General features: G+C 40.7%; 1 protein-coding gene across 1 annotated transcript in view; it reads right to left on the reverse strand.

The window, feature by feature from the left end:
- Positions 1 to 5,117: 5,117 nt before the first annotated feature.
- Positions 5,118 to 12,699, reverse strand: part of SAMD12 (sterile alpha motif domain containing 12) — a 417,592-nt gene continuing 410,010 nt past the window's right edge. The window contains exon 5 of the mRNA XM_011972988.1: positions 5,118 to 5,476. Within this exon, the coding sequence (XP_011828378.1) occupies positions 5,454 to 5,476 (23 nt within the window). The 3' untranslated portion in view covers positions 5,118 to 5,453. The remainder of the gene's footprint in view (positions 5,477 to 12,699) is intronic.

Consider the following 12,699-nt stretch of genomic DNA (forward strand, 5'->3'; position numbering starts at 1 on the left):
GCGGTGGTGGTGATTAAGTGCAATCATATAAAACAGATCTGTTTGCTCTCATGCATCCACTCAGTCTAGACTTCCACATTTGGTAGCTGTGTCTGTGCTAATCTGGCAAAAGCCCCGTGAAACCAACCGTTTATTTCTCTTGATCCAAATGACTGAATTTAAAAGGGCTGTAAACAATGTGGAAGGCGACCAGCAGAGTCTTCAGTGTTTTAATTGTTTGAGGTATTAGTATCTCCAGTGTTGGATTAATTTAATAGCCTCCTTCCTTGAAGTTCACATCAGCAGGGCTGTTCTTAATACTCTGCACATGAGGCAAAAAGGCCTGGGCTTAAGAGCCTTTCTAAGGCTTCTCAAAATATCTGAGGTTTGGAAAACAACAACACAACAAATAACTAAACAAACAAACAAACAAAAAACCTCCCAAACCATTGGCTCCAAATTATGAAAAGAATTTTGTACGATCAGAAATAATGTCTAAATATCTATGACACTTATTAATATCATGTCAACCAGCCAATGGTAATTCAACACAAGTCATATGGTTACTTTTACATTACATGAAGTATGTGCTGTTGGTGTATTCTTGTGCTTGATATAATGGTAGGAGGAAAGCTCTGAAGGAAGAATTCTTGGAGCGCATCAGAGTTTTAAAATAGCCTTACGTGGCAAATTGAACTTCAGTTTTATGATATCTTTGGCATCCATTTTCTGCTGTTCCATAGAAGTCATGTCTCAGTCATTTTGCCGTTGGGCAGGAAGTATAAAACCAGCCCTATGCCTGATGGCACTTCCCTTTTACATTTGGTGCTGGTAAATTTCACCCTAAAAATTTTAGATTTTAGAAACAGTGCTTGCTCTTACCCAGAATTTTCCCTGTGGAGCTAAGGTGATGGCCAGAAGGCCGTCAGTACTGTTACTGTCCCTTTAGCTATGTTCCTCAGATGAGTAGCATCTATTTTGTTCCTTATATTAAGGTGTGGTAGAACTTTCCTGTGCACTTGGCCAACTTTTCCTCAAGTTTCCCGCTTTCAAAAGAATACTCTCTGTCTTCCCAAAAATCACCATAGCAAAATAATGGAAACACGGCTCTCTTTTACCTTGAAGCTATGCAATGGTGCCAGGAATCATGTGTGTTGATAAACCAGAATTCATAGGATAATTTTCTGGATTCAGGATTAGATTCAGATGTAAGGAGCAGGATCTGCCTTTGGAAAAGAGTCCTTAATGGTGCCCAGAGTAGAAACATCTCCTGGCCTGTCCTCCTTCCTGATCTCAGGGCTGCATTGGCATTCATCTTCCAGATGACTGGTCAGCGTTATTAATCCCTACCTCACTGCTTTTTGGGCAACAAGTTTTCACCAAGATCAAGCTTAAGAAGAAATATTAGGACTGGGGAAAAAAGGTAACGACTACGTTTTTTGTTGAGTTCTTTATAGAATTCTTGAAATCAACCCACAGCATCATGTTAAAAGAAAGAGAGATGAAAGAAAAAAAACCCAAAAAAACAAAAAAGTGCAGTGGAGGGGGCTGTGGGAGGGGTGAATAAAAACAGCCTTAAAGCAATAAAGGAATTTGTGTCATTTTCAAAAGATTAGATTTTTAAAAAGAGTCTAAGGCGATTGACAAGTCTAGTTGTCAAGTAATAAAATTATTCTAAAGAATGTAGAGGAAAACATCACAAAGAACAAAAGTGCTAATGTACTGGAAAAAGGAGGTTTTGGTGAAAGTAAAGTGCTAAGGGGGGTCTTAAAAACTTCACTTCCTTGAGACTTTTGTTGTTCCTATCTAAAATCAATTATGTGACATTTGCAGACAAAGAAAGCTTTTGCAAGTAACAAGGGGGATCCATTAGAGGTTTTTAGCCTTAGTTGATATTCTCAGGTACAGCTGATACTCCTTTTCTCCTTGAATGTTAAAAATGGCAGAATTTCCTCAGGACTAAGGACTGTTGGCCTCTATCTGAGCAACTGCGAAGTGACTCTGGAGAGATTCCTGGCTTGTTTGCCAGGATTCCGGAGGTAGAAGTGAAATCTGCGGGTGCACACCTCACAGAGCCTGAGCAGGGATTTGAAGGTACGCCACTACCCACAAAGAAAGTTGATAGGATCTCTCTTCCCCTAGGTACGTCTCAAACTATTGAAGTGATTTGCTTTTCACACTAGCAGGACTGGCAATGCTCTGCCTATTCAGTTCTGGAGTGGAAATAAGCGAATTCCCTTGGCACCACAGAAAGAAAGTCTCATAATTATTCATTTCTGTTCATTCCCAAGCGTGCCTTTCCTGCACAAGTCTGGGTGTCAGCCTTTTAATAAAGGTGTAGCACAGGTGTAGGTAAAAGGAAAAGTCAAGCATCAACAGCTTACAGTCCTTAGACATAAAAATATGTATCCTTTACTTCCCCACCTCTTGCTTCCGACTAAACAAAACTCACCACAGCCATTTCTGGATTTCTAGGAGGTAACATTCCATACAAGCATCTTGGGAAGAAAGTACAGCACAGCTGAAGGTAACCATGGGAGATCACAGAGGACCACCAGGTAATAAAGAAGCCAAAGCCTGCGAATGAAGTCATTCCTCTTTTTTGCCGGTTTAGCTCTTGACTGCTTGGATTTTATGCCACCATGCTTCCAAAACTATCTCCCCAGATAATTTCAAACAGAGGTTGACAGTTTGGAAAAGAGTAGTAGTTCGTATGCAGACATGGAGTATGTGCCAGGCATTAAGGCATTTTTAGAGATACAGTCTTCAACGGGGCTCTTTAATGGTCCTCATTTTGCCTTCTCCTAGGTCCCTCTTCACCCATCATCTTTCAGTAATTTTACAGCACTCCTTTGACTTAACAAAACAAACAAACTGGGAAACTCTACTTATTGAATTGTTCAGAATATTTTGCAAAGGTCAAAGTAAGTAACAATGAACCACCATCATTTAGTGAACATCTGCACTACAAAGCATGTCCAGTTTTCCAAGAGAGTCAGCAGTAGCCTCACGATGTTCTTGGCTAAATCTTAATTCCCAGTTACAATATCTCAGCACATGGCAGTTCTTAGGCTTCATCAGACTCAATTGTGTGTCCCCTGGATTAGTTATAGAACTGGAGTGTTAGATAATCCAGCATAGAGGTGAATGGTCGTGCCTGTATAAAGAAAGGGAACATAGGTGGCCAGGGTGGATATCAAGGAAAAGCAATTGAATGCTGCTTTGGGGAGCTCCAACCAGCTCAGTCTGGGCCCTCAAAGAGTTGGCTGTAACTGAAAGGTGCAAATACGTGGTCTGATGCGGTTTACTATCTCTCAGTCTGCTGCCTGCTCCCTGAGGATCCGTCTGCTGCCATGTTCTTCTTCCTAGGTTACTCTGGCAGAATGGAGAATGCTGTCTGAATTAAGTATTCATTGTGGAAAAGGTGGGGGTAGTGATAATGTTTGGAAGGAGGAGATACAGTTTCCTAAGGGCAGGTGGGGAGTCTGCTTTGTGGACTGTTGTTGCCCAAGCACAATGCTTGGCACACAATAGATGCTCAACAAATGCTTGCTGAATAAAGGAAGGAATGAAAGGAAGAAGAAGACCTGCTATTAGAACTGAACCACATGAGATGGGCAGTGGAGACGGGAATATTGTGTCCAAGGGTGTTGGCAGCCGGAGTTTGGTCTCCTAATTGTAGATGTGAGGAGAATTACGTCTGCAGAGGGCCTGGCAGTCCTGGTGCTGACCTGTCGAAGGGCCAGATTTTGGTGGCGACTGAAACTTCTCTGAGTTCCTTGTTGGAAGCCCCCTTCTCTGGCTCTGAAGCCTGCCAGGCTTGTGGTGAGTCATCCTGCTGCTGACTCATTTGGACCTTCCTCCCTTTCCCTGTCAGGTTTCCAAATTTCAGGCAGGGGTGGTTTCCAATGGGCTGTGTATTTCCTGAGACCCTGAGTGGAGGCAGACAATGCTTATGTATCTGGAGATACCCTAAAATACCAAGCTTGCTTGCAATGGAAGTCTTCCAGAAGTCGTTACACTATATTTTAAAGCAAAGCCTCTGATGCCCGTCAGTCCCAGGCTGGGACAGTGGGCACACAGAACATACTTTGCTGAGCTTTCCATTCAGTCAACTTGATATTTTCAGGGAAAAACATGCTACACTGTTATGTAGCAAGTCAATATGAACATGTCTCTAATGCTCAAAGACAAGCAATAATTAAGTTGACTGGTTTCCCAGGACTGTGCTTTGTCGTAAGACGTAGTTAAAAAAAAAAAACCAAAAAACAAAAAACAATTAGTCACAGGTATAATCCCAGAAAGGATTAACAAGGGACTGGTAGGTTCTACACTAAGTAAGGGAACTTAGTATAGGACTTGACACTTTTTCTTCTCTAGGCACATAGTAGGGTCACTTGATGTTTCTCTCTTGAAAGAATGGCGATTTCAACCTGACTTAGGATGTTTTTCTGAAGTGTTAAAGTCAGACCACACAAAAGAATTGCATTCTGTTGCCTTTACCATCCATCTACCATGGTCTTTGATTAAAAGAATACCATCCCCTTTTTTCCTTTGGAAGAACTCTTCTACAGAATAAGGGAATATCTACATTAGCCAAATAGAAGCCTCCTGTATTTGAGTGCCTGTATGTGCATGTGGTCAATTGTGCCTGCGAACAAAGAAGCAAGCTAAGTTAACACAATCACTAGACCCCCTAGGGCTTCCCTTTGGCGCTACAAGTAAACCAGTTGTTCAGTAAAGTATCCGGAGGTGAAGTCTAACAGTATTGTGGCCATATTTACATCAACCTACCACAAACAACTGGGGTTATGCTAGTAGTGGAGTTTGTCTTGGACAGTCTGAGCCAGAAAAAAAAACCCACCAAGATTTATAAAAATAAAAATACTTGATTTCTCACATGTGCTGAACGTGCTGATTCATCTTGGTGTAGTGTTCTCATATAAAGTGCTTAAGAGTTGGACGGAATACCTTTAGACGTCATAACTAACATAATCGAGATATGTTTACATTCCTACCAGGGCATAATATTGTGAACACTTCCACTGAGATTTCAGAACTGCTGTAATTTTTTTTTTCTAAAACATCATGCCATCTGCACACATAATAAAATAATCCAGTAGTTGCCATGCTAAAACAGGACTTCTAGTGAAGGGCACAGACAGCTCCCCAAAGGGAACTTGAGTTATGCACAGTGATGAAAACTGGAAGCAATTTTCCAGCTAATGGTCTGCCCATGACCACTTGGAACGAGTTGGCACTATATTATGCACCTCATTTTAAATCCACAGCAAAGTAAGATTTTTCCAAAGCCCATAATCTTGACTGAATGGGTGTTTTTTTTCCAGTTAATCCAGTTAATCTGTCCATGCTCCAAGGATATCTTCTGGCAGTGCCATGGGTTAGTCTTTCTGTGAGGAACGGGCCATGTTCATATCAACTGGCAGGACAGCAGCTTGGAAGGCTAATCGTGTTTATGGAGAACCCTCGGCTGATGCTGCAAGAAGAAAAAGGGGGAAATATGGTAAGTTCTTTCCTTTATGTTTCCAGGCACTGATATGTAGCAATTATCTTATTCAAACAAACCCTAAAACCCCTAGGCCAAAGAGAAAGCTCTAGTCAGAATGGTTACTCAATGCCAGGATGGATTTACAGTGGCTTATATTCATAAATTTTTTTTTTCTACCATTTGGTAAGGCATGGAAGAAACCCAACTGAGAAATAGGTGAAGTTGCCCGGAAGGGAGGGCAAAACCAGATCTCTGGAATTGGCATCCAGTCCTAGGATGGGGCTGCAGTTTGGGAAACCATTTCATGTATTATGAGGGTTCATGCATTTGCTTGGTCTGGTGCAAGGTAAGATTGGGGATGGTGTGAAGCATTTTATTGTGGGAGAGAGATGGGGGTTTCATTTATCAGAAAGATTTCTTGGGATGAAATCTAGAAAAAAATATTGGAAGTGGAATGGCTGGAGCTCTTGAGTTTGCCAGTTGCGAAGTCAGATTAGCTGGGAAGGTTAGACAGAAAATGTGTGACCTTGTCTAGACTAGATAGAGAAAGTCATTAAATCGGACCAGAGATTAAACTACTTGAATTGCAACCCCTCTTTTGGGCTTGGGAGTGCTGGTATAAAAATATTAATGTATTTTCCTGAGTTTTCTAATTTAAATTGTCTAATGTTCCCGTTATTTTATTTGGGTACTCCCTACAGTTCCTTATACATGGGTCTTCAATAATTAATTATTATATGAGTACAATGGAATGTTTTGCTCAGAAAAATATCAGTATTAGTTTCTAATACACAAAACTATCAGACAATGGGAGAGAAGCACAGCAGGCATTCTTGATGCAAAAGAAAAAAATTTACCTCAGTTTTCAAACCTGGCTCTCAAATCTAACTAACTGGCTTTTCAAAACATGACAGAACACATAATTTGTAAGCAAGTGTTTGATTAACATTTGCTATTTTTGAGAAAATGAAAAAACAAAAGGTACTATGTAAGTGTATTAAATATCAAATAATAATACTTCTGACAGGTTGTATTGAAAGCAGAATATTAATTATTGCTGATGGCACTGTCAACTGGAAAAATAATGTCAATTTATTCAAAAATTATTAAAAATGCATATTCCTAAACTTAGTAATTCCATTCCTAGGAGTATATCCTAAGGAAATAATCTAAAAAAAATGAAAGAAGCTATATGCACAAATATGTAAACTAGAAGTTATTTATCATAGAGGAAAAATTGGAAACACTCTCTTACTGTTGAAGATTTAGGTTAAGTAAATTATGGTACATTAACAAGATGGATAATTACATGGCTATTAAAACAATACTAATTATGATGATTATGATTATGTAGCAACATGGAAACAGTTATGATATACTACAATATAAAGCTTACATATATGCATAGAAAAGAACTGTATGTGAAAATGAAGGCCCTAGAATTTTTATTACTGTCATCATAATATTTTGCAAAACAACAACAACAATTAGGCTCACAGGGTTGCAGGATTGCCCCATGACTAACTAAAGCATCATGATTGTTTTCACTCACTAATACTACTGTGAAAATAAATACTTTGTAATTTCATTAAGAGAAACACTTCAGTATTTTGAAAGAGGGATAAAAACCAATACGGGTAAAATCCTGTCCAGGTTGACCTGCGAGGAGGGCAGTACAGCCTGAAAGAATAACATTGATTTCTAGGAACATAACACAGTGTACCATCCTTGATACTTGGCTAAAATCAGATCCAGAAAATGTGTGATCTTGGAAAATAATTAATAATCTATAAAATACAATTTAAGAAAAGAATAATGATAATACAGAGTAAGCCCTAATTAATTATTATACTTTGGAACCTGAGTCATGAGTTGATAAGTAGGTTTATCATAGTTACTGCTTCTTTAAATAACCATGTTTCCTACAATGGTCTCTAGTAGCTGAGAGAAAGCAGATATATCTAATCTTAGCATATTAAAAAAGCACTTATAACCATGGATGTAAGTGGAGTGCAGTATACTTTAGAGCGCTTTCCCTTATGGTTGCCCACTCCTCTTCTTAGGAGATGTAGAATTATTCCCATTTTATAGATAAGGAAATTGAAGCCCAGAAGTATTATTAACGCAAGGTCACACAGCTAGTAAGGATCAAAGCTATATCCATGTGATATGGTTTGGCTGTGTCCCCACCCAAATCTAATCTTGAATTGCAGCTCCCATAATTCCCAAGTGTTGTGGGGAGAACCCAGTGGTTTCCTCTTTTGCTTGGCTCTCATTCTGTCTTGCCCGCCACCATGTAAGACATGACTCTCACCTTCTGCCATGATTGTGAGGTCTCCCCAGCCACGTGGAACTGTGAGTTCATTAAACCTGTTTTTCTTTATAATGTACCCAGTCTGGTATGTCTTTATCAGCAGCATGACAACAAACTAATACACCAGACTTAGGTGTGTACCCCTCTAGTGACATACAGGAGTGATAGGGAGGAACATAGAAATATTCTGAGCCTTTCCCTTCCCATCTTCTGAGCAGGCCTCTGTGTTTATCCGAAAGCCCAATCAGCACAACAAGGGTCCCTGTTAGAGCACCAAAAAAAAAAAAAAAAAAAAAAAATTTCAGAGGCTAAAATGAATTTATATTGGAGCAACAAGATACTCCTGCAAGACATGAATACAAATAGAACTAGAGGCCACAGAGAGACAAGTCGAAGGTTTAGATGGTGACATAGGAGGTTTGGGACAGTGGTGGCCATAATGAGTAGGACATTGGGAAAAGGGATGGTCAAAGAAAAGTGTGTGCTATGGCAGAGTGTCATCTTTGAAATCTTTCCATGGTAGTCAGTGATCTTTCATTGCTCTTTGCTGTTTTTGCAGTTAGTATTGTGTTCCTTTTGAATGGGTCACCAGGCTGAGATGGGCTTTATATGAGTACAAGAGGTCCCCATTTGCTCAGGCTGTATGTGTAAGACACGTGGTGAAAGTAGGCCTTGAACCTTAGTCTTTCTTCTTCCCATTATGGAGACAGGGTCTAGCTCTCGTCGCCCAGTCTGGGGTGCAGTGGCACCATATCGGCTTATTGTAGCCTCGATCTCCCAGGCTTAAGTGATCCCCTCACTTCTCAGCCACCCAAGTAGCTGGGACCACAAGTGCAGCGTGCACCACTACACCGGGCTACACACACCTGGCACCTTGAACCTTAATCGTTCTATCACATATGTATAGTGATGGGTTCTGCCATCATCACTTTGCTAGAGACTTATGTGCAACAGGAATCATGTCTTCGGGTATGTAAATCCACCTGAGGTCAAAATGCAAAATGGAAGTTTGCATTAGACAGCCCTGGCTCTGAAAAGGGGGAAACATGTGGTCTTTGATATAGAAGGCTCTTTGGGCTCCATCCGCTGTGCTTCAGCCATCCCAGCCTCCTTCTGGCTCTACATATGCATGGGGTTGTTCCTGGTCTTGCTGATCCTTTCTTTTTTCCAGGGTATCTTCCAGGGTGTCTTCTTTATATACCCTCTAGCATTAGTGAACACCAGCCCCTCCCTCTTTCACAACCACCAAGAGCGTCACATCCTTTATGAAGTATTCTTTCCTTCTAGACACAGCTAACAACTCTCTCCTGTGTGCGAGTGTGGCATCTCAAATTTTTACCAACAAATCCGCAATGAACACTTCCGTTTAATGTATCCATCGCTCCTCCTAATTTTTTTGTGGGTGATGCCATGTCTTATTATTGTGGATTCTCCTAATGCAACGTGCAATGTCAGGTATACAGAAAGTGCTTATTAAATAGTTGTAAAGTTCATAAAGAAAGGAATGATGTTGGAGGAGAATCTGTTTCTCTGTTTAATTTGGTAACTGATGTTGCATGAGATTCAATCCTGGTCTGCATGTGGAGAGTGGGATTGCTCTGGTTTCTTTCTCTGCTTTATCAACTACTTACTCAAGGAAGATGTACCTCCTGGGGGCTGTCCATGTATCAATTTTGCAGCTAACAAATAGTAAAAGGCTATTTTTCAAATCTCTGTTTGATGGGCCACCATTACTATTAAGAGTTTAGACATTCTTGGAATTCTCAGAATCAAGAATTCTTGGAATCAACCATCATACTTAGCCCTATGGCTGCAGAGTCTGGGATGAGGAGGGAAGCACTGGAGTCCAGTGGTCAGGAGCATGGGCTCTGGGAGATATGGGTTCACATCCTAGGCTCACCACTTCCCAGCTATGTGATGTTGAACACTATGTGATGTTGAACACAATCTCCTTTTCTTCACCTTTAAAATAGCAGTCAAAATTCCTGCCTCACAAGGCTGTTGTGATGTTAAAAAGGGCTCATAGGAAAAGCATTTTGCGTGGTGTTCAGTAAACAGCAAATAACTAAATGATAGCTACTATTGTTTTATTATTATTGCTATCATGAATTCCTAAAATTCCTTTGAGAAATCAAAGTCAAAACTCTAATGCTAAATATCAGTGTTTTAATGCTAAATGTCAATGTTCTAATGCTATAGCTGGGGGCCAGGAAAAGAAACAAAATACCCAGACGTCAAGCCTTTGCAACACCCAGGAGGCAGATAACTGTCTTCCTGCTTGCCAAGGCCACTTTGGGCACACTCTTGGCTTCTGCTCTCTCCCAGATTAGCGCAGCCCTTAACAGACAGTTCCATGAGAAAGGGAGTCTGAAATACTTCAAAGGCAGGAAGTGACTGGCCCAGGAGGCAGTGGCCAGCTTGGCAAAAGGTTCAATAACAGATCTAGGATGGATTATGTCCCGCCCCACCTTTCCTAACTCCAGCAGCACAGGGCTGAAGGATTGTTGTGTGTGGAGAAGAAGAAAAGATATTATATCCAGGCAGCCCCACATCTCATGGGCCCAAGGGGGAAATAAGACTTCATCCTTTAAAAGGGCTGTTTAGTGTCTTCCCTTCAGAAAGAAGGGTCCATATCTTCTATATGAAAGTGTCTTTCATGTAATGAGTTCAAGGACTTTGGGGGTGGGTCTGAACTGCAACTTCAATATGGGACAATTTATATCTGGTGTGAAATGCATATTCCAAAAAAGTGAGATCCATGGTTGCCCCAGCAGAATAGCCAATAAGCAGAGCTCACATTTATTGAACAACTACAATATGCCTACAAAGCTTTTATAGGCAGTTACTCATTGAATCTGTACTGCCATTTTTGAGGTTTGGATTCATTATTCCTGTAATTCACACAGAGAAAATGACAGCAGGGTCATTAGCTGTCACAGCCACAGTGCTAGAATGCATAGAGCTCAGACTAGAACCCAGATCTGTTCTCACCACAGTGCTTTCCTGACTCAATAAAAAATGTTTATTGGGAAAAGAAATTCTCCAACAAGAATGGAGGAGAGAAATCAAGTAACTCTATTTGCATAAAATAATTCTCATCAAACATGAATCCTATGCATGGAGTGCCATAAATAAGAGGTTTGACCTAGAGAAAACCAGTACATTTTAATTTTAACAGTCTAAGATCTTTCCTATGTTTAGAGCAGTGGTTCTCAATTGGGTATAATTTTGCCCCCTACGGCACAACTGGCAATGTCTAGAGACACTGGTGGAAACAACTTGTGTGTGTTTGTGTGTGGGGGGGACAGGTACTACTGGCATCTAATGGGTAGAGACCCATGAAACTGCTGAACATTTTAGAATGTATAGGACAGCCCTCACAACAGAAAATTATCCGGCTCAAAATGTCAGTGGTACTGAGGTTGGTTTGGAAGATACAGGTCCTTGTTTCTATTTTCTACTCCTGGTTGTGAGCCAAATATATCACTCCCAAAATAGGCCAAGACAAAAACCAACGTAAGTGTGCCTCGTGTATGTACAGGAAATATGGCTAATTTCAAACCTCACTCCCCTCTTCTTCTCATCGTTTGCTCATTTTATGTGATTTTATATTCAGTGTAATCAAAACCTCTAGTATTAAATCATTTCTAACTTTTAGAACCCTCATAGGCATTACCATTATAAGAATCAAGATTGGATGATTTAGAGAGGTATGCTTAATTAATTAATTAATTAATATGTACGGGAGAGGTAAAAGATAAAAGAAGGAAAAAGGAGGATTTATGTGGCCATAAAGCTAAACTTTGCTTCTACTTCATGGTTGGAGAAGTCATATGTATTCTCAGCAGCACTGGTCCCATATCTGCCACTCTCTGCCCCACAAGAGTTTGACGAAGGGAAGGGGGCGTGGGGAGAGGGAGTTTCCCACTGAGAGCATGATTAAGGAATCAACTCTCTGACTGCATGAAGATGAAGGTCAGAATCTCCAACGAGGCCGGACGTGGTGGCTCACATCTGTAATAACAGCACTTTGGGAGGCTGAGCCGGGTGGATCACGAGGTCAGGAGACAGAGACCATCCTGACTGACATGGTGAAACCCTGTCTCTACTAAAAATACAAAAAATTAGCTGGATGTGGCGGAAGGCGCCTGTAGTCCCTGCTACTCGGGAGGCTGAGGCAGGAGAATGGCGTGAACCCAGGAGGCAGAGCTTGCAGTGAGCAGAGATAGTGTCACTGCACTCCAGCCTGGACGACAGAGCAAGACTCCATCTCAAAAAAAAAAAAAATAAATAAATAAATAAATAAATAAATAATAAAAGAATCTCCAACGAGATAGGTATCAGGATGGCAGAGAACTTGGGTTAAGTGTAATAAAACAGAGATGCATATATACTAGCTGGTAACTTCCCATTATCCTTAGTAAACTGGAAACCACAATAAGTCTGTGATGGTTAATTTCATGTGTGAACTTGATTGGGCCACTGGGGGTCCAGATATTTGGTTAAACATTATTCTGGGTTTGTCTATAAAGGTATTTGTAGATGAGATGAACATTTGAATTGGTAGACTTTGTAAAGCAGATAGCCCTCCCTAATGCAAGTGGACCCCATTCAATCCATCCAAGGCCTGAAGAGAATAGGCTGGGTAAGGGATAATTCACTCTTTCTGCCTGACTGCCATCTCCTGCCTTTGGACTCAGATTCAGACTGGAACTATACTATTGGCTCTCCTGGCTCTCCAGTTTGCAGATCTTGGGACTTCTCCACCTTCATAATTGAGTAAGCCAATTCCTTATAATACATCTCTCTATATATGTTTATGCATCTTTTTTTTTTTTTTTTTTTTTTTTTTTGAGACGGAGTCTCTCTCTGTCGCCCAGGCTGGAGTGCAGTGGCC

This window comes from Mandrillus leucophaeus, unplaced genomic scaffold (genome assembly GCF_000951045.1).
Source record: "Mandrillus leucophaeus isolate KB7577 unplaced genomic scaffold, Mleu.le_1.0 Scaffold133, whole genome shotgun sequence".
In the NCBI taxonomy this organism is placed as follows: domain Eukaryota; kingdom Metazoa; phylum Chordata; class Mammalia; order Primates; family Cercopithecidae; genus Mandrillus; species Mandrillus leucophaeus.